This window comes from Psammomys obesus, unplaced genomic scaffold (assembly GCF_907164565.1).
Source record: "Psammomys obesus unplaced genomic scaffold, mPsaObe1.curated_primary_1811, whole genome shotgun sequence".
Classification (NCBI taxonomy): Eukaryota; Metazoa; Chordata; class Mammalia; order Rodentia; family Muridae; genus Psammomys; species Psammomys obesus.
The window spans coordinates 2695348-2717772 of NW_026593947.1; the positions used below are offsets into that span (position 1 = coordinate 2695348).

General features: G+C 54.2%; 1 protein-coding gene across 1 annotated transcript in view; it reads right to left on the reverse strand.

Annotated features, from left to right (window-relative positions):
* Nucleotides 1-218: 218 nt before the first annotated feature.
* The window catches only part of Kcnk1 (potassium two pore domain channel subfamily K member 1), a 31510-nt gene continuing 9303 nt past the window's right edge, over nucleotides 219-22425 (reverse strand). The window contains exons 2-3 of the mRNA XM_055617588.1: nucleotides 5385-5780; nucleotides 219-1251 (exon numbers count right to left, since the gene is read on the reverse strand). Coding sequence (XP_055473563.1) covers nucleotides 992-1251; nucleotides 5385-5780 — 656 coding nt within the window. The 3' untranslated portion in view covers nucleotides 219-991. The remainder of the gene's footprint in view (nucleotides 1252-5384; nucleotides 5781-22425) is intronic.

Sequence of the window (22425 nt, forward strand, 5' to 3'; positions counted from 1 at the left end):
CCCCTGTAACCAGGGAGTGTGCCCAGTCATCGTCAGGCGGGTAAATTACCTCTGGGTACAACCCAGGGCCGCAAGACAGAGGTGTCAGAGAGCGTGTCACACGCAGGGCCTTCCTGATTTTTAGCGCTTTCGGTACCCCGGACAGACCGTGGGCTGTCACTCTAAAGTGTGTCCTACGTGGACACGGAGACGAGAACATCAGGCACAGGAGCCGGGGACCGCAGCCTGCCGTGACTTTATTGATTTCAGCTCTAAGCGGAGACTCCTCGGCTTAGCCTGACATAACCCGTCCTTCGGGGCGCTGCCCTGGTGTGCTGTGCTTTAGTGTGAGGTGGGTACGAACAGTGTGTGCCTTCCGGACACTCTCGCCTCCTCGCTGGCCATCTGGTCCCACACCACCCTGAGAGGGTAGAGCCGTACACGGCCACAGAAGAGCATGCGGAGTTTCTCTTGAGTTTGTGATGCCTCCTAGCGTGCTGGCAATTCCGCGTCCTTATCTTGGCTTACGAAGTCTAGGGAGCTCTGCTGGCCTACACACACAGGATATAAACATTTCTATGTCCTGTGTGCACATTATAAACAGACTTGGTTTAGACTCTACAAAAATAATCATTTTGGACAGACACATGCAAGGCAGGACACCGAAGCCTATGTATAAAATACATCTCTATAGTTTTTGTCTGTTTTAAATATAAATGTTGCTATTTAGCTTCAGCAAAATGGCTGGATGCAAACCCAGGCTCCCCAGTCACCTATAAAATCTGCCTCCATCCGCCGCAGGGCACTGCTTCAAGTGTCCGTCCCAGTGTGTGACGTCCCGGTGATGGCGTCTCCGTGGGTCACAGGTGCACACCTCATTCGCAGTGGGTTAGGCACCCATCCCGAGAACCCAAAGCCGTGTTTTGAAATAGTGTTAACAGCAGATACTTCTTAGAATAGCGTCCTCTTGGGGTCATCTCCAGTGAGAACCGGCCAGTCACCTGGTGGCCGCTCACTGGCTGGCAGGGCCGTCCTCGTAGGGCGGGGACTGGGAGGCCACGAAGGGCTCACTTTGCTTCTGATCCTCCTTCAGGCCGGCCGCCTGCTCCGTGATGGAGGAGAAGGAGAGCTGGTCGTGCTCCATGATGTGAACCTGGTCTTCGTCCTTGTCCTTCTTCACGTAGAACATTTTCCTGAACTTCTTCAGCTCGTGGAGTTCACAGAAGGTCTCCAGGACGACCAGCATGGCGATGAGTCCCAGGAGGAGGTAACCTGCCAGGCGGAAAGCGGGCAGAGTCTCAGTTTGACCTCATCACCGCCCGGTCACGACAGAATGACCCCCCCACACACACACCACGCACAAGCGTTCCCCAGCGGCTCCGCTGCCAGCTTTTTCTAGGAATGTCTGGAGTCCACGGCTCACGGAGGAACACAGAGAAAAACACCGAGATGACTTACCCTCCAGAGGACTGGATTAGTGACAGGCTTCAGGTGTGTGTGAGCTTCATGCACATAGGATGGTGTGAGCTCCAGGCACATGAGTGCAGAGGTCAGAGGACACTGGATGTCCTGCTGTCACTGTCCACTTTATCGCTCCCACTGACCCTGGCACTAGGCTAGCAGCAGCAAGCCCCTGTGAGCCCTCTGTCTCTACCTCAGCAGCACTGGAGCTGCTTTGTATGTGGGTGCAGGGGATTCGAACTCAGGTCCTCATGCTTGCGGTGATCACCCATACCCACAGAGCCATCTCCCCAGGCCTGGCTTCAAATTTCTTTAAGTGTTAAACACTCTTTATTTGATATCAGACATTAAAGTGGTCATTAGCCTTCAGCACTAAAAGACACCGGGAACTGGAATTAAATCAGCATCATCAGGAATGGACTGCTGCTTCCTGCCGTTTGCACAGTGCCTGGAACAGGCCAGGGAACACGGACTGAGAGACAGCTGCCTCTGCCTCGTTCTGAGGGAACATTCCCAGTGTTTAAACACAATCGTATGTCCAGATACATGAATCTAAGTATGAAATCATCCTATTAGCTTTTCAGCAGCCCTTCACCTTGTAGAAAGTTGCATGCTGCTAACTGAGGGAAGTATTTACACGACTGGAACTGCTATTTTCAAAAGGACCAAATCCACCGTACAACAAGTCGGCTCTCCCTAAACCTGGACTGTCAGATCCGAATTAAATTATGGTAACATTAAATTCATGGGACATCTGTTTCGTAGTAAATTACGCTGGTGGAATTACTCCTTACGGTAAGCTATTAGGACTGCAATTTCTCCCTTCTTAATCCGGGGGAGGTCATTTTTGTTCCAGGGAAGCACTACTTGGGGTCTCCAATGCCCCCGTCTGCACTTTCCCCAGGTGATGCCTTTGCTCTGTGTAGGAGGACCCAGCAGCCTCACCTGCCTCCTGCCCACACAGATGGAGCTTTGGTCCAGCCTCATGCCTGCTCCCCCTCTGCACAGTGCCCACTGCTGAGCCGGGCTCTTCTTGCCTTTCTCAAAGTCACCCACTGTTAATTTGCTGCTCAGCACCGCTAAGGCTACGACCTGAAGCCAGGGGTTCCGCTTTTTCCCGGCTCCCCACCCCCTCCTGGCACCCCGCCCCTCTCCAGGGATCCCGTCCTCCTCAGGTGTCCTGCCCCCACCCTGGGTCCTGCCCTCCCCTGTCTTCAGTTTTTAGAGGACTAAAGCAATCGATTGCTGCTAATGTGGCTTAAGTCAAATGACTCCTGACAGTCTCCCAATGTGGCCCTTTCCTCGCTGGCTTTAGAATCAGAGAGTCACAAAACAGTTTTCATGTTCCATAAGCACCTATCCAAGCACTCAAGAGTATTGTGCTGATTTCTGCCGCCTAAGCCTCCTGCCAGTCACTGTCAGTGTTTGGCAAGCGAACCATGTACTACATAACTCCAGTTTTCTCGTTCCTGAGGGATGAGCACTATTTCTTAGAACTTGTGATGGGCAAACAGTGATTTTTAAGTCAGTTTCAACAAAAAAAAAAAAAAAAAATTCACAGAAAGGGACAGGAAATTGGAGCTTCGAACATCTGAAACCCTCATTTCATGCCCCAGTAATAAGGCATAAAAGGAAGATTCCCAAATGCACAACAGGGAAAGGTAAATTTTACACGTTGGGGCTTGGACCCTGGGTACGCCCGGCAGAGTTTTGGGACCTCCGACTTTGATTGTCTGTTTTGACCGTAAGCTGGTGCCACGGTGACTCGTGTTTGGCAGTAGCCAGATCTACCCCCAGCTTGGTTATTATTTAACCAGACTCTGGAATGCTGGCCCAGGTACCCATGGGGTTTCGGGCTACTTGCAACATCGGAACACTCATTCCTTAGATGCGTAAGCGCTGAGCACTCTGAGCATGAAGCCTGTCCTGCTCATCGCCCGGAAAAGGGTTCACCGTGAGGAGGGAGCAGGACGGGAGGGGTCAGCATGCCGTGGAAAGTCAAGACAGCTCACGCATCAGGAAGACCAGGGCAATTACATGGAGAGACATAGCTGTGACCGCTGGGACAGCCTACTTCTCTAGCTCATGAAGAAATCAGAAAGTGAAATGGGGCTCAGGCGATAGCCTGGCAGCTTCAAAGATGGCTGAGCTGTGTCTCTGTTGTCAACTTCACAGAGGGTCTAAGGCTTTTTTGGCCACCGAGGAGGTGGGAACGGAGGTGGCGACTGTTTGGACATGTGTCTTATGTGGGGACCTCAGAGTTATAACCTGTGAGTAACAAAAATGTGTGTTCACTTGGGGCCAGTAATCCTACCTTAGCAAGATCTCAAATATAAGTATAAACACCACATCTCCTCTCCGAGCAGGATCATCATGCTGCTAAATCAGAGGCAGCTTAACACCAGGCCAGGCGGGTGGGCTGGGGGTGGTCCCCAAGTCACACACAGATTCTAAAGTTATAAAAGGTGCGAAACCCTCCTCCCAGGACTCTGGCAAATATTTACTAGGCCTGGACTGTGGCCAGAAGCCTCAGAAAGTGCTGGGCATTTGTGAGCAGGCTTTGTTCTGGTGAGTCTCCCGTTTCAGGGAAATACTGAGACACATGGCTCAGCCAACCACTTCGTGGGATTAAAACAACAAGGCGGGGTGTGGCTCCGGCTTCCTAGAAGCTGGGTCACAGGTGAAGAGGTTCTAGAGAAGGCAGGAAATGGTTGTGACTGTTCGATAACACGCCCTGAGCACACCTGGCGCGCACACACAGAGAACCACCAGTTTCTTCCACCCCATGATTTCCCCACTGTGTGTTGTATGGGCGAGTGTGCATGCAGGCGTGTTTGTTGGTGAGTGTGTGTGTGGATGCAGAGGTGGAGAGCGTCTTCAACAGCCAGACCGAGCAGCCAGCCACGCTGGGGTCCTCCCTAACCGCCCCAGCCCAGCGCTTCCTAGGGGGATGCCAGGGTCTGGCTCGGTGCTCACACTGGTGCGGCAGCCACTTTAATTGAACCTGTGTCACCTACTTCACTTCCCACACATGAATTCTGAAGAAGAGTGATGCCAGGTAACTTCAGAACAGAAGGACGCGCAAGCCAGGCTGGCAGCCACTCTGAGAAATGTCCTAGAAAGTTAAGGAACATGATGTTGACAGCCAGCTGGGGCTTATTTTCTTGTGTGGAAGATATGTGACTGTGCTGAGTAAGTCACCTTGGTGACCATCGACTCCTGTGGCTGTGGCACTGTTTGTGGAAGGAGACACTCACTTGGGCAGTGAAGAGCTGACAGTGTAAACCCTGAGATGGCTCCTTCAAGCCCGGGGACGCTGGGGCCCCGCCTGAGCTGTCATCCCCGGGGAAGCTGGGGCCCCGGCCTGAGCTGTCATCCCCAGGGACGCTGGGGCCCCGGCCTGAGCTGTCATCCCCGGGGACGCTGGGGCCCCTGCCTGAGCTGTCATCCCCGGGGACGCTGGGGCCCCGGCCTGAGCTGTCATCCCCGGGGACGCTGGGGCCCCTGCCTGAGCTGTCATCCCCGGGGAAGCTGGGGTCCCCGCCTGAGCTGTCATCCCCAGGGGGATCAGGTGGTCCGGGGGGCCCTGCTCAGCCCGTCTAGGTGGCTTTGATGGAGCAGTGAGCCAGAGAGACCCTGTGTCAAACTGATGGAAGGAGGTGCCAGAGACAGGACCGGGAGGGTGTGCCCTGGCTTCCACACACAGGGACACCCCTCACAGAAACACACCCATCCGGGAAGCTCAGCAGTGCAGGAGACAAAAACGGAGCCATAGAATTGTGATAGGCAATGGCGAAGAGGAACAGCCACGGGAAGGCAGAGGAAGGGGAAAGCGTGTGGAAGAGAAAGCAAGCAGGCACTGAGGGCGACCGTGGGACCCAGATGACATGGCGCGAGGGAGGAGGGACAGACAGACTCGCCAGGACGGCCTGTGCAGTACTCACACGTGATGCCGATCTTGTACAGCTCCCGGAACTTCTGGTTGTAGCCCTCCCCCGGGACATAGTCCCCCAGGCCGATGGTGCTCAGGGAGATGAAGCAGAAGTAGAAGGACTCCAGGAAGTTCCAGTCTTCCTCCAGCACCGAGAACACGGCGGCCGGGATGAAGAAGAAGCAGGACACCGTGAGCAGCCCCAGCAGGACGGCGTGCGCCACGGCCACCACCTGCTTGGAGAAGCCCCAGCGGACGTGGAAGTGCAGCACGGGCCTGTGGGTGACGTGCACGGTGACGCGCTGGACCACCGCCGTCAGGAAGAGCAGCGTGAACGGGATGCCGATGACCGAATAGACGATGCAGAAGGCCTTGCCCCCGTCTGACAAGGGCACCGTGTGCCCGTAGCCTGCAAGGGAAAGGCTCAGTGAGCACTTGGGAACCAGAGGGTGAGCTGAAACAACACGCTTCGCAGCCACGAGGAGGAGGAGCATGAGGTGCTGGGTGTGAGCCCGTGGAGTCTCGGGCCTCCCGACGGCTGTAAAATTCAACAGTCGAGAGTCCTTAGTGGGGTAAGAGATCTGTGGATCCTCAGAGAGTTAAAGGCAGGGACCCAGACAACAAGAAAGGCTCCATTCACAATGTTCCCGACACCCCAAGGCCAGGCCAAACAAGCTCCAGCAAACAGAAAATCAGTTACCCACAACAGCCAAGAAGGAGCCACCGTGGCCTTGGGTAGGAAGGAGCCTGGGCTCCTGGGCCACGTACATACGTCCCGTGTTCATCATGGGGAGGGTGCCCCATGTTCTTATTCTTATCACTTACTTAAAAACGCAACCTTTGTAAAATACTGCCTGCAAATGCGTGTCCATGTGAGCATGGACATGGATGCAGAGCCCTGCAGAGACCAGAAAGAGCCGCCTGAGGTGAGAGTCAGGGTTGGAACCCAGTCCTCAACGCCATTGCTGAGACACAATCAGCCTGTCACAGGGCATCCCAAGTGTTAGCTCTCTGCTTACACTTGGAGAGTCCACCCGCTCCAGCTCCTGTCAGCCCAGCAGACACAGCACAGGGCTGGGCAGGGGAGGGGGTGTGTGCTAACAGACAGCACCTAGACCTCCTCAGACCAAGGAGTACCCAGCAGGGCTGGGCCCTGCCCACGCCTCAGGGGAGCCTCGTCAGGGTCTACCCAGGGGCCGAACCCCCATCTGAGCAGATGACTCACAGAATGTTCCAGAAAGACTGACTGACTGACTGACTGACTGACTGACTGACAGGCACAGGTGTGTGCAGGGAAGCAGGCTGATGAGAGGGAAGGCTGCAGAGTGAGGCAGACACGGTAAAGGCACAGAAAGCACAATCCCAGTGAGTCACAGGCCTAGGGACACTCTGAACACCCTTGGCCCTTCTCCACCCTGAGGGCACACCCAGAGCCCCAGACAGTGCCCCACAGACATTCGGAGGCCCCACAATCCACCACAAACCACAACAGTTACTCAGGACTCGTCAGAACATAGCACTGTTTTCCTCAACATCATCATCAGAGCAATCTCCTGGGGAACAAATTTGGGCAAGAGAGAGCTCAGCCAGGCAGGAGGCTCTCTGGACCATGTGTTGAGGCCATGAGGGCAGATGTGTCTGAACAAGGTGGCTCAGGAGAGAGAACTAAGTGCACTTAAAAACAGTGAGGTTCTGAAAAGTTAGCATAATTGAAAGGGGTTTCAAAATGAGGTTTGGGGAATGTATCTCGTTTAGAAAGAACAGTTCCACAGTCTTTCAGGTGTAGAGTCAAACTTTCATTCTCAAGTGTCTGCTGTCAAACAAACAATCAAACAAAACAAAACTGTCTTAAGGCCATGACAAAGTTGTTTGCAGCAGGAGGCTGGGAAGACGAGAGGACCCCTGAGGCCTGCTGACAAGCCACCTCATATTCACTGAGAGAGCCTGTCTCTCATGGGAGTAAAAGGTGGCGTGATAGACCAGGATACCCCGTGTCCTCTTCTGAAACACACCATGAGTAAACACACTCACACACCCACACACGCAAATATCCCTTGATGGTCCTGATTGCTTGCCCCAGAAGGCGCACAGCTCACGAGTGAGCCACGGATCTTCTGAAGCCACGTGCAAACGTACATATCCACTCACATACACATGCTTTTGTGGCACGTGTCCCCACTGGCCAAGCGCCATCTTTCTGAGCACCAGTTCCTGACTCCATCTGGTGCCCACACAGCCAGCAGCTCCTGGGAGCTGAGGCTAATTTCAAGCTTGACATTTGGAGGGCCGGAGGGCCGGGGCTTCCACACAGCGTGAAAGATGCAGGCTCAGGCTGCACACGGAAAGGCTGACGGGAAGGAGTGAGAGCGGCTGTCAGGCAGGCCACACTTGGGCCCTGGAAGGCAGGGCTGTCATTGGGCACCAGGGGACTCAGCCAGTGAGCAGAGCTGAGCAGGCTCTGAGGACATGCAGGAGCAGAGTTAGGAGCTTGAGACTGAGGGTGAGGAGGTGAGAGCAGCCGCAGGCCTCAGCAGAGACCTCCAGGGACAAGAATGGCTTTGGCAATTTGTGAAGGAGAAATGGGCCATCTATGGTGGGGGTGAGCGGGCATGTGTGTGAATTTGTTCCCTTCCAGGGGGTATTTTTGAGCCTTAGCCACTTTTGAAAGTCTTACACGAGGCCGGAGAGAGGAGACGGCTCCGGGGCTAAGAGCACCTTCTGCTGTTGCAGAGGATGGGGGCTTTGTTCTTAGCACCAATGGGCCGTTCACAACTGCCTGTGAGTTCATTCCCGGGGAATCACAGACTCTGCTGCGGGGGGGGGGGGGGGACCTACACACTGCGGCGTGCACTAAAAATAAACATGTCAAGAAAGAAGAAACTGACGGCTTCATCACACAGCTGACTGCCCTGTCTCACCTATTTCAATAAGGCTCGAGACCTGGGTGTTTGTGGGGGAGGGGACAGGAAAGCCAGCAGCTTTCGGGGACACGGGGTGGGGAGATGGTCCCTGTGCTTCGTCCTCAGAGCCCGGGAAAAGTTAGGCACTGCGGCGTGCCGTGTAATCCAGGCCGAGGCTTCGGTCGGCAAGCCTCCGCCAGTGAGACACCGTCACAGAACAAGCCATGGCACGTGAGAAACGGTGCCCAAGCTTCTCCTCTAACACACACACACACACACACACACACACACACACACACACACACACACTCACAGCTTGGGTCTATAATTTTCACCCTCACCTTTTGCTACCTCTTTTCATTAGAAGTTGAGGAAATCTCATTTATTATAATGATACTTTCAAGCTATACATGTCGTCACCACATAGCACCTGGATTGGCTGCAGAGAAAACACCTGGAACACACCCAGCTGAGAGACTAAAAATCACAAGCATGAATGGACGCTGGCCCAGGGCCGTTTTGTTTACCCGCTTGGTGTTTGTAAATCACTTTGGAGAGTGGGAAGTGTAAGGGTTAATTTTAATTGCCAACTTGGCACACTCGAGACCCCCCTGGGAGAGAGCCGAGGACTGTCGGGGTCAGGCTGGCATGTCTGTGTGGGCTGCGGCGTCTGGGTCACGCCTGGTGTGGAAAGGCCCCGCTGAGAGTTGGCGGCACCATCCCCTGGGCAGGAGGGCGTGAACTCTGTCAGGCTGAGCACAGGGGTGCTTGTGCCTGCTGCTCTGGCTCAAGACTGTGGAGCCATGTGAGGAGAGGCTTCAGGCCTCTGCCCCAGCGCTGTGCTGAGCGGTCTCTAGTCCGGGGCTGGAACTGGCTGCCTGCTCACTACCGTGATGGAATCTCGGAGAGCAGCAGCCTGGGAGCCCATGGGTGCCCGGGGTGACACAGTCCACCGACGTGGGGATGGAATGGTGGCCGACGGGACTAGCTCCTGTCTGAGCTGCTGGTGTCTGAGCTGCTGGTGACAGAATCATGATGTAGTGAACCTGGGGCAGGAGGCAGGGCTGGGCAGGAAGCAGGGCTGAGCAGGAGGCAGGGCTGGTCGTGCCCTCCAGGGACTCACTTTCTCCAGCTGGGTCAGGTCTCTCAGCACTAGCGTCTCAGGACTAATGGTGCAGACACAGGAGACTGGGCACACTTCACACCTGAACCCTGAGGCTGTGCTGACACGGTCCTCTGGCTTAAATTACCTCCTTGGCATCTCAGGGAGCCTCTGTGGACTCTCACAGGGCACAGCAGAGCATACAGATCTAGAACAGCCTCACCTTTCCCGGCTCCTGAGGGTGCCCACTCCCCCGGGGAGGATGCGCCCCTTGTTTCTTTTCAGTAACAAGACACAGAACAAAGGACCAATACACCTTCTCCATGGTCAGCGAGGTGCATGCTGGGAAGGAGGCCCAGGACGGACGCTCAGGCCTTGAAACCCATTCGGTCACCCACCCGGTGACCTGTGCATCGTCCTGTCTGCCCCAAACAGTGTGGGGTCGGGGACAGGGTAGGGTGGGGGTGGGGGCAGGAGGGGGATGGGGATAGAGTAGGGTGGGGGTGGGGTAGGAGGGGGGTGAGGGATAGAGTAGGGTGGGGGTGGGGTAGGAGAAGGGTGGGGGATAGAGTAGGGAGGGGGTGGAGCAGGAGGGGGGTGGGGGATAGGGTAGGGTGTGGGTGGGGTATGAGGGGGTGGGGTATAGGGCAGGGTGGGGGTGGAGAGGAGGGGTGGGGGATAGGGCAGGGTGGGGGTGGAGAGGGAGGGTGGCTGTAGGCCGCCCCTTGCCGTTTGTGTGGGTGTCAGGGTTCTAAACCCAGGTCCTCATGCTTGCTCTGCCAGCCCTCTTAGACACTGAGTCATCCCAGTTCCCACCTCGGCGTGTTAGCAACACGGAGGCTGTGAGGAAACCCCAGGGAAGCCAGCGGGAAGGACAGACGGAGGCTCTCAGACGGAGGCTGTGAGGAAACCCCAGGGAGGCCAGCGGGAAGGACAGACGGAGGCTCTCTGGAAGCCCAAGGTCACGCTCAGGACTGCTGATCTAAGGCATGTCCTCTACCACCGGGATTTCATCTCCTTCCCCTGGGAACTGCCAGGCACCGTGAGCTGGGAAGACAGACTCCAGAGGTAATTCAAGATGCTGGTGACAAGAGGCGCTGTTTCCGTTAGGATTTACCTTATTTTCACTTGCGTGTGGGTGTGTACGTGGGTGTGTGTACTGTGTAGTACACTCGGATGCCCAGAGAGTGACAGATCCCATGGAGGTGAGTTACAGAGGGTTGTGAGCTGCCCACTGTGCCCTTAACACTGTGTCCCTCCAGCCCAGGCTCCACTTCCAAATGCCGCATTTGCGGTGTGCCCCTGCCCGAAAGAGCCTCGGGTGATCACGAGGGCCCTAAACAGAGCGGTCCTCAGCCCTCATGCAGTGTGATGGGACGGGGATGGGGGCCTGTGGAGGACCCAATCTGCCACCTCCACTCCCGAGACTCACAATCGTCCCTAGGCTACAGGAGGAGAGTTGGTGTGCTCGGGAGCTTCACACCTGGGGAGGAGGGGGGGGACAGGATCATCTTCCGAGATCTCCGTGTGCGGCGCTGCCTGCTCCACTCTGTCCTCTGTGCAGTTTAATTCCAGCCACAGCGTTTAGGATAACGCCCTCCACAGTGGTCCTGACAGCATTGATAGAGAAAAAGTCTGAGCTGCCTTAAAATCAGTACACAGGCCGGTGGGTGAAAAGACAGTTAAAAGCGTTTAACCAGCTGCAGGTGACGTCAATAGAAAAGTCTGTGGAAACTCTGACTTAATTCCTTCGAAGGTGACCACTGGGCGCACCACACCCTGTTTTCTGGTTCAGGTGAAAACATCCAAGACTGTTGACCTCAGCCAGGATTAAGGGCTGACGGCTCTCCTCCATGGACCCTTCCTGTCCCACTGACACCCCAGGCTTCATCCCCCCCTTCTCACCCAGCCAGTCTACCTTGCATTTCTCTTCCTTTCCAGAGGCTGTGAAAATGCTCTAGGGGCTGCAGAGACTTCTCAGCCACTGAGGAACCTGCCATGGAAACACTAGGAGCCAGCTGAGCCCTCGGCACCCACATAAATCTCAGGCACTGTGCAGTGCAGGGTAATCTGGACCAGTCCTGGGGAGGCTGTAAAGTGGGCGTCCTGGCCACTCAGCCCAGCTGAGCAGTTTTACCCTCCACTTGCTCTCTGCCTCATCAGAGGCCTAAAGCAAAGGCAATGGGCCAGTAAGTATGCCACAACAGACATTTCCTCTTTATAAATGATTGTCAAGTATCTTGTTACAGTCCTGGACGATAATAGGCATATATATATATATATATGTGTGTGAATATAATTTCTCCAGACTACAAAGGACTCTTTGATGATCAAATGCAAGGTGTGAGAGGAGGACCAGGCCTGACACCCCACAAAATGTCCTCAGTCCCCGGAACCAGGCCATAGGTCAGCAATTCCAGGAAAAAGACAATAAAGTCCCCCATCCAAGGAACAGTGCGGAGAAAGCCACAGAACTGTGCTTTGACCACTCTCCCCTGGTAAATTTACCCATCACCCCTAGCAACGGCTTATCAGTGAACCCCTGGAGTTCACCCAGGTGTTCTTTACAGTAGGTTGAGTAAAACAAACTCAGGCAAACAATCAGTTACAGAGCTGCCAAGCTGGAATTTCCAGAACCTTGATGTAACCCTAAATAAAAACCCCTCTGTCCCGAGCTCAGGGATCTGCACTCAAGAACCAAACTGCTACATCGTGAGGATGTGGGCCTGAGCTCCAGCCTGTAATAAAGACTGCATTTGCATCAGAATCAGCTTCTTGCTGGCTTTTGGGGTCTGAGAGACTTGGACATAGCAGGGGGGACTCTATGCCTTCTGTTTGCCTAAAAGCCAAATAGAGATTCTCAAGAACAAATGTCCTTTTGACTTCCTCCTGCCCTTCCTTCCAAGGCTTCCTTATCAGCTCGGAGACTCAGGACCAGTGGGTCCCGAAGTTCTTCCCTTGAACTTCTCACCTTGGGACACTGTCAGCTGTGTCCCTTCACCCCCTAAAATATGCTCTTTGTGGAAACACGTTCCTCCCACGAGGTGCCCCTGCAGGCTTAGTGAACCCATGGAATTTCCCCTTGTTAATCTACCTACAGCCTTGGGGGTGTGTCTCAGCTACAAACTTTCGCCAGCTGAGGAAGAACATGTCCTCATTTCCTCGTTTTAGTGACTCCTGTGCGACTTCTGAGACACCCCACTTGCCCCGGAGGAACTGGAAGAAGCTGCCTCCATGCCAACCATCTTCATGTAGGACCTTTGACCTTTGTGCATGGCGTCACCCTTGCTTGTCAGCACCCGGAGAGCCTTCTGCAAAGCCTCTGCCACCCTCCGTGCAGTCCTTCTGCCACCTTCACGCTCTTTCCAGCTTCGTTCAGGTGCTTATTTTACGTGGGCATGTTCCCACTTGCTTTGTTGAGGGCCATTGTTCTTCTCTTCTGAACTCCATGTCCCGAGGCTAGGCTGGCTGTCTGCTTGTTTCAGAGCTCAGTCTCTGAAGCCCTCCCAGTACCATCAGGACCTGATGCTTGTGTGAACAGAACTGAGTCCATCTGTGGGGTGTGTAAGATTGTCACCCTGGCAGGACCTGAGATCTGGTACGGAAGCCGCTCCTGAAAAGGAAGCAGGATGTGGCTGTGAACCAACCTGAGCTACCTCGAGAACATCGTGTGTGAGTCTGAGCCTGACGGTGGCAGACGGCACCAGAGAACGGCTTCTCTCCAACACTTGTGCTCTTCCTGAGTGGAGCCCAAGCACACAAACGGCCTTGTGTACCAACCAGAGGCACAATGCAGCCACTGAGCTTTGGAAACAAATAGTTATTTCTTTGACAATTGTTCTTTTTAAAATCTTGTTTAGTGTTTTGTTGTGTTGCTCTCTCTCTGAGTGTGTGTGTGTGTGTGTGTGTGTGTGTGTGTGTGTGTGTGTGTGTGTGTGTCTAGTTCAGGGGGATGACTGTGGGAGTTTTCTCTGCCCCTCATGTGGGTGTTGGGGGATTCAGTTCAGGTTCTCAGACTTGGCAGCAGGCACCTTTTCCCACAGAGCCATCTCAGCGGCCCTTTGACAATTGTTCTGTCTGGACAAGGCGCACGCTTGGCCTTAGTGAGGTTTCTCTGCTGCTCTGATAAAACCCATGACCAAAAGCAACGTGGCGAGGCGTGTCTGTATTTGGCTTACAGGTTCATCATCTATGCAAACACGGTGACAGTAACCGATGTGAACGCATGGAGGAAGAGCCTTGCTGGCTTGCTATCTGGGGCTCACTCAGCCTCCTCTCTTATACCACTGGGGACCACCTGCGCAAGGACAGCATCGCCCACAGTGCCTGGGCACCTTCAGATCAATCAGTAACCAAGAAAGCACCTTACAGACTTCCCAACGGCCGCTCTCAAGGAGGCAAATCCTCAGCCGGCGTCCACTCCCTCTTCCCAGATGACGCTAGCTCTGCCAAGCTGACAACAGCTAACCAGCAGGGTGGGGCACACCAGCACACCGGAAAGCTCAACCAGGTATCCGTTTCACTTGGCTTTCCACGATGTGGCTCAGAGGAAGCGCAGAGCATGCCCTTGGTGGCAGATGGCTCATAATGGGCGCTTCTGAGGCCAGAGGCTCACATGGAGTTGCAGCTCCTGGAGCGGCCACCTCAGGAGCCCAGCTCACACAGAGGAAAGGTTGGCTGTGGCTCACAGCCTGGGGAGGGAGAGCCTGTGGTCAGTTGTCCCTTTGGCCTTGGGCCTGTGCATCACAGCGGAATCATGAGCAGGTCATCGTGCTCACCTCGTGGACAGGAAGGAAGGGGCTCTCCCCTCTGCCTGCTGCCCTTCCGCCTCATGCTGTATCTAGAATGTTTCTGCAGATCCTTACGTTGAAGGCTCGTGCCCCTAGAGTGGCACTTTGGGGAGGTGGTGGGGTGCCGAAGAGGTGGAGTTCAGGGACCGCTGGGTCATGGGAAGGGGTGCCCTTAAAGAGGATAGTGGGTCACTGGCTGAGGTCCTCCAGGACCCACACTGAGGAAGGAGAGAACCAACTCCAAACGTTTTCTTCTGATATGTGCATGCATGCCACGCATTTGCCCCAATAAGTACATACATGCATACATATATACTACACACATACATACATACATTCATACATACATATATAATACACACATACATACATACATACATATATAATACACACATACATACATACATAATACACACATACATACATACATATATAATACACACATACATACATACATACATAATACACACATACATACATACATATATAATACACACATACACACATACATACATACATACATACATAATACACACACACATACATACATAATACACACATACATGCATACATACATACATAATACACACATTCATACATACATACATACATACACACATTCAATTTTTAAGAAAATAACTGTCAAAATAAAGTCATTGTTAAAAAAACTCGGCAGAAGTGTTTTAAGCCTGACTGACGCCAGTGCTCGTCTGTGGGCTCCCTGTCCTCGGCTGACAGCACCTGAGCACCAGTCTTTCTGCCTGAGCCCCAGCCCATTTGGGGCACACACACTTGAGACCTCTGGCCCTTCTAACATGTCACAGAAGACAGTCATGTGCTCTGGCTTTCGCTTTCTCATCCACAGACTGGAATCTCAAAGGGCTGTCTGTCCATGCGCAGATGCTGGAAAACATGGAAGTCCTGCAGCGGGAGCTGGGGAGCTGTGAATCTCCACACAGCGCTGGGAAGGCAGATATGGCTCCTTCGCTCCCTTGCTCCTTTGCTCCCTCGCTCCCTCGCTCCCTCGCTCCCTCGCTCCCTCTGCTCCCTCAGTTCCTGGCCCTTTCTTATCTCAGCTGCTCTGAGCCCACCTGTCTGTCTTTACACTTCCAGCCCCCGGCTAACAATAAATGAATAAATGAACCACGGCCTCCTGAGGACACAGATCTGTGAACCTCCCTCTTCTTGCACTGGAGGGAAACTCTCCTCTGGCACAGAACAGGGTTCCCTTCCTGAACCTGCAGCCTTCGCTGTCCCTTTAAGATCTTCTCCACTCAACCAGAAAATCACCTGCTCATGGGCAGAACATTCCATAATAGAAATGATTAAAAATGGCTCCTTCTCAGCATCGCTAAACTCTGAATTAATGTGACAGTTTACAGCTGATTAGTGGGGACTGTAGACAAATTAGAATGGTGATTTGATTCTTCTTGTTTAAGCAGAGAGCATCCTATCTGACCCTAAGACTACAAGCTTCACCAGAACACCGGTCGCTGGAGGACAGCAAAGCATGCATAGATACACGCTCCTAGCCCAGTACTTCCGAGGCGGTGAGGGTCCCGAATCCTCACACAGTTGTATGGAGGAGACACAGAATGTGTCTTCCGTTTATTTAGATGTGCTGACCTACATGGAAACAGCTCGAGGACAGGCTCTGTGACACACACACTGACAGAATGTTCTTCCAAAAATATGCACACACACACACAGGCTCCTGTTAGGTGCTTTCTAGGGAAGACAGTGGAGGCCCCAGAGAAAGGGTTTGCACACACATATGTACACACTCCTAAAGTACATGGGATGCTGGACCGACAGTTAAGAGCGCTGGTCCTGCCATCCCGAGGACCAGGCGCTTCCCCAAACCTGCAGCCCTGGTTCTGAGGGCGTGGACATGGCAGGGCCGTCTGGGCTAGCTGACCAGCTCCCAGTTCAGGAACAGACCTGCCTGGAGGAGGAGGAAAGTGATGAAATGGACAATGATGTCCTCCCTGATTTCTGCTCTCACGCTCTGGCGGTGTGCCTGCACACCCACGTGGCACATAAATCAACACGCCTATAAAGTAAGTGTGGATATACACAGCCGTTTCACGCCTGTCTGCACAGGCGTCCGTTAACTCCACCTAATACAACAGCAGGGTTTTCTGAAAATATCTGTTCATGTATGTATGTATGTATGTACGTATGTATGTATTTGTGTGTATGTATGTATGTTTGTGTGCGTGTGTGTACGTATTTATGTATGTATGTATTTGTGTGTGTGCACGCACACACCTGCATGACGTATGTGAGTGAGCGTGTGTTTCAAGGTGCACGTGGAGAGGCACCTCGATGTGGGGTCCAGGGAGAGAGCTCAGGTGCCTGGCTGGGGATGCCCGTGCCTTTAGCATGCTGAGCCACCTTGCTGGCCCAGGACTAGTTTCTAAGGCTGCTGCTGCCTGAACACCTTCCCCAACCCAAGTCCTGACGGACCACGTGCAGCTGCCCTACATGAAGCCAACAACACACAAAGCTAAGCCGAGAGTGTGGAAGGGCCTAGGAATGACTGAGACAGAGAGCTGCGGGCAGGCTGGAGACGAGAACACGTTTTCCTGGCAAGCGTCCTTTGTGAAATGATGGCTAAGCGATGGGGCATGGGGCTGGAGGGATGTCTCAGCCGTTAAGAACACTGGCTGCTTTTCCAGAGGACTAGGGTTTGGGTCCCACCACCAGCGGGGGGTCTGGTGCTCGATTGGGGCAGGGGTGCAGAAGAGAGAAGCGGTTGCCTGGATTTGGGATCAGGAGCCTCTCCACCTCACATCCCCTGAAATGGGAGCTCACGGGCCGACTAGCCTGGAGTGCCAGCAAGCCCCAAGAATCCCGTCTCCTTCTCCTCAGATCTGGACTCACACCACACTACCGCACCCACTTCTATGTGGGTGCTGGAGATCCAGACTCAGGACTTGTGCTTTGCCCTCGGAGCAGCCTCCCGACCTCACCCAGATTTCCTTTTGAGGCAAAGACGAAAGATGAACTCAGCAGACTCTAAAGCCCCAGCCCCTCTCCAGACAGACCGCTCTCCACAGTCACACTGCTGTGAGAAACTCAGCAGAGAAAGGACCAATCACCTCCCCCATCACCGCCTCTGACAGCCGTGGCCCTGCTTGATTCCCTCTGCCTCCCAGTGTTCACCGCTGGCCACGGCGCCTGTCATTGGGAGAAGCGCCATGGGCAGGCCCGGCCCAGCCCTGACCCTGGGAGCCTGGCTCTCAGCCTTTACCTCATCCCCTGAGCACACGTGAGGCACCCAGTGAGGAGCTCCCGTTGGAGTCACATGCTGTCCCTGTGGGTACCACTTACTTGGCAACAAGGGGCTGAGTATGACATCTGCTGACCCCGCTCTGCCAGAGTTGACACATAAAGGTTCGGGAGAAGGGAGATGGGCTAAATACAGAGCGTGCCTCTCGGGACAGAGGCAACCCAGGGCGTCTCCTTTTCCAGAACGCTGCACTGCCATGGCTTCGAGCATCGGGTCATGCCAGACTGGGGGGCGGGGTGAGTCGGATATTCGAGTGCTTGCCCCTGATTCCCAGCACGAGCTACGGGGGGTCAGAATGCCTGAGCCTGACATCAGCAGGGGATATTTTAAGGTTAGAGGGTCTCTAGAGAGTCAAAGGCCTTAGCCAGGTGTGGCTCACAGGAGGCTGAGGCAGGAGAATTGTTGCCAGTTTAAAGCCAGCCTGAAATTCATGGCCAAACCTTGTCGTCACAGCACCTTGCCCACCTGGTCTTTTTTGGATGATGTTTGCCTTCACCAAAAAAAAAAAAAAAATTGGGGACCCTCCAACCTCCCCAAATCCAAACAAGTCTGTGGGATCTCACTTCGCATTTCAAACACTTCCGTGGAGCCGCTTGGCCGTGAACTGTGGAAGTTTGTGCTCATTGTACTCTGAGCTTCAATAGAATTCTCGTTTCTTGAGTTCACACCTCAAAGTAAGTGACAGGAAGGAAAAGGGGACTTTGCAAGCATGATCCTGTGTGGCATTAAAAATCACACCTTCTGAGGAAGTGATGGTGCCTGGCGGGGGCTGGGCACAGGACTGCAGGGATCCCATGCTGCTCCTGTGGAACGGGGGCTGGGCTTGCATCTGTGCCATCCCGTGTCCTGAGAAAAGCCGGCCACCCTCGCTGTGACTCTAGCACCCGGGAGATCACCTTGGACAACTACACAGTACAAAGAATTGCATTTAGAACACGTTGTTCAGGTGGCCCAGTCAGGACGGTACTTGCCGAGCAAGCATGAGGACCTGAGTTCAATCCCAGCGTCCGCACAAAGCAGCAGCGACAGCAGGAGCGGTGCACGTGTCAATCCCAGCACAGGAGGCGAGGACAGCGGGCCCTGAGGCTTGTCTACATGAAACGCTGAGCTCCAGGCCAGTGAGAGCCTGTCTCAAAAAGCAAGGTGTGGAGAGACCGAGGAAAATGGCCAACATGGACTTAGGGCTTCCGCTAACACATGTGCGCATGCATACACACACACACACACACCAACAAGTATACACACACACACACACACACACATTGGATGCCCTGATGGCACAACCCCTCACCCTCAAGAACAAGTGCGTGTGCCGTGCAGACACACACGCGTGTGCGGTGGCTGCCTGAGAGCGCAGCTGTCACGGCTTTCATGTGGTCTCACTCTGCAGTCAGGGGTTTACCAGGACAGTCAGGAGTGCAGCAACTGGATGGCACACCTGGACCACAGCAGCTGTGACTCACCAGTCTAAGCCCTGGACAGTGTCCCCATCACCCCAGGGCTGGGTCCATGAGGACGGGGACAGTGGGCCCCTTCCCACCCAGTCCCGCACAGAACGCCTAAAACGTGAGTCGTGCCTGGCCGTGGGGCGGAGAGAGCTCAGGCCGAGGCGGTGCACTCTTCCATTCCCTATACGATGTTCATGGTCCAGAGGGAGCTATGCGCCTGTCCTCAGCAGACGCAGAAGCTGCCTGCAGCCCTGTGCTGTCAGTCCTGACCTCCAGGGTGGGCCAGGGACAGCAAGCTCCCTCAGCTGTGGCCTCCTGGGGCCTGCAATGCTGTAAACCACCCTGACAGGAACAGGGGTGCTCAGAGGAGATGCTGCGCCCTCCCCTTTTCTATCAGACAGCTGAAACAATGCCCCGAAGCTAGAACTTCCCTGGGAAGCTCTGGCTGTCAGGTGGAGAAGGCTGCAGCCTGAGGCCAGCCGGGTGGCGGCCTTGTCTTTCAGGAAGAGACCTCATACAGTCCTGACACCTGACAGACTGCCTGGAAGGACAGACCGGAGCCCAAGCAATGACGGGTCAGTGGTGGCTAGGACACCACCAGCCAGACCTACCTCACCTGCTTCCTCTTGCCCTCTGAGTCTAAACCCCATGCCAGGGCCCTGAGGTGGACTCGGGGTCACTGGCCACTCCATTTCCTGTCTTGTTGGCTTTTCTCTACTCCTTCCCTTTTAATTGGCCTGCTGCAGTCAGGCGGCCAAGCCTGGCTCATGGGGAGTTACCAGACCAGGACTGTGTCCCTAACAAGCCCAGTGACTCTGTGCTGTTCTGTTCCCATTCACCCACCCAGGACCCTCCACGGGAAGCCCTGCCCACAGCTCAGCTGCTCCATCCCCATGCCCCAGCCCATGAGTGCTGTCTTCAGAGCCAGGCCCTTCCTTTAGAACTGCAAGAGCCAGGCTTGCCAGATATAGCTTCCCTGTCCTCGGCTAGCATGCAGGCCCCGTGTCAGGGAACGGCAGTGAGTCCTGCCGCCCACGAGCCGAGGGCCAGCCCTTCTGCGCTCACTGACCGCTGGTGCTGCAGGTGGCTCTGGACTGGGGCAAAGCTGGCACCTCACTCCTACGGCTCATGACGGCCTGAGCACACGTCCTGAACAGAAACAGCCTTCCTCCCGCACCACCAGCCCAAGCTCACCGGAATCAGTGGACCAAACACCATCCCTCAGACGGCGGCCACCCACATCGAGTCCTCCAGAGACCCACATGCCGCCAGGGGCCCCACACTCCCGCCTCCACACTCCTTTCCCTCTGCAGACAGTGCCATGGGCCCTGTGAGCTTATTGTGAGCACAGTAGGGAACACTCAGCTCGAGGAACAGCCATGTGGTCTAGGCGGGGCAGCGCGCTCCGGAGAAAACCACTAATTAAAGACAGGAGCCCAGCCCCACCTTGCCCCCGCCTCCGGTCTTTCTAGGGTTCTTCATCTGAACACAAGCACTGCCTTAAAGTGAGGCGAAGGGCGGGGCCGTTAGCTCAGCCCGGTGCTTGCCCAGCAAGAAGACGGCCCCGGATTCCACCGTCAGCCCTGAACACACTGGGTGTGGTGGCTCGTGTGTGTGATCCCCCACTCAGGAGGCAGAGGCAGGGGCATCAGGAATTCAAGGTCATTCTTGGCTACAAGTTCAAGGCCAGCCTGCCATGTCTCAAATTGCATTAAACTAAAGAATAAAAATAATCATTATATATAATGTATATAATAATCATTATTATATAATAATAAGGTTAACATTAGCTCCTGACTCTCACCCTGTGGCATCATGATGACTTCTCTAGTAGTATGGACCAGACTGACTATGATGATGTGACTCCACAGTGCCCTTCCCGTGGCCTTTGTCAGCGACACTCAGAGGGAGCTGGGGACACAGAGGCCACCATCTGAGTGCTGACAGCCGGTGCCCTGCGGGAGAAAGTCACAGAAAACAGAGCAGCAGGCTGTGAGTGTGGGAGCGAGCAGGCGTCCCTGGGCTGTCCTCCCTCAGCCCCCATCGGCTGCTAGAAGAGCAAGGGCAGGCTGCCACCAGCTTCCATGTGCTTGGCTGGACATTTGCTTTCTCGCCTGCTCTTTCTGGTTCTTCGTTTCCCATCCCTTTTTCTCTTCATGGTTTTGACAGCTAAAACTTCTGCTCCTTTGACATGGCAGGAGGGGAGCCAGAGCCGTGTGGGGGACAGATGGTCTGTCCACACAGTGTCCCTGCCCTTCTACAAGGGGCCCTGCCATCCCATGCCCACCGGGAGGCCACAGGTCAGAGCCTGGGTGGAGGGGTGGGGAAGGGGCCCCTCCTCAGCTCAGAGCCTCGCAGGCAGGCAGGAGGCTCCAGAGCAGCCTCTCCTGTGTCTTTAATTAACTTAATCCACCTAACCCTGGTCTCTAAATAATTGAGGCCTTGGTAACCGGTCTTCAAGAACTTGAAGAATTTTGGTTACAAGAAAGCTGGAACCTTTTAATTTGGGTTTAAGACATTTCACTTCCCTGTTGTTCCTAAGCCAAGGCTGCAGCAGGAAGGAGAAAGCAAATGCTAAGGGTGGAGGGCAGCAGTAACGAGAAGAGAGTCCTTCAGAACTGTGAAGTAGCTGAGGCAAGGGGGCGGGAGTGTGGCTCAGTGGTCAGTGCTTGCCCAGCGATGTGAGGTCCTGGGTTCAGCCCCAGCACTGCCAGAGGAGAAGAGGCAGGAAAGGAAAGTGTGTGAGGGGAGCAGAGGGAGAGAGAGACACGGAGAGAAGGGAGGGAGAGGAAGAAGGTGGAGGAGCTGGGGAGAAAAACAAAGAGCAGAGGTAAGGAAGAGAGAGAGAGAAGGGAGGGGGCAGAGACACAGAAGAACAGCATCAAGCAGCCACTCACAGCTACTCAAAAAGGAATCTTTTCTTTTTTTAATTCCAAAATTTCAGGAATAATTGTGTCACTCCGCTGATTTTTATTTGCTAACTAATGTGTGTGTCTAAGTGTTAGATTATGATGGCATGTGTATTTGACAATGAAACTTTCTAAAATGTTGACCTTCTTGAATAAAAGCAAAAAGTTCATGCTTGCATTATTTGCCTCCTAAAAGCAAACCGCCTAGACCAGTCCGTGGTTCCTTTCACGTTACCCACTAAAAGCTGTGCTGAGCCTGTTTGTTGGCATTCTGTTAGCTGTGTGTCTGCGACACTTCATAGCACAGATTTTTCATGCGCTACCAGGTATTAAGTAGCCTCTGTTGACTCTATAAACTACAAAGCTCTGCTTGTTCAGCCTTAGCGTATCCACTATTAAATTAGAAACAGAAGCGAAGTTTGCATGTTCTTCGTTGGCTCAGACGCTGAAGTGTTTGGAACTGCTTAGAGGCTCCGGCATGGCAGCAGCTTACCTCGGAGAGCCTCACTCTCCACCCACAATCACCGTCCTGCTTCCTCTGTCTACTTCCCCTCAATGGTGGATGTTCGATCTGTCTCTCAGAAGCCTTCTGCCTCCTTAGTCAGGAAAG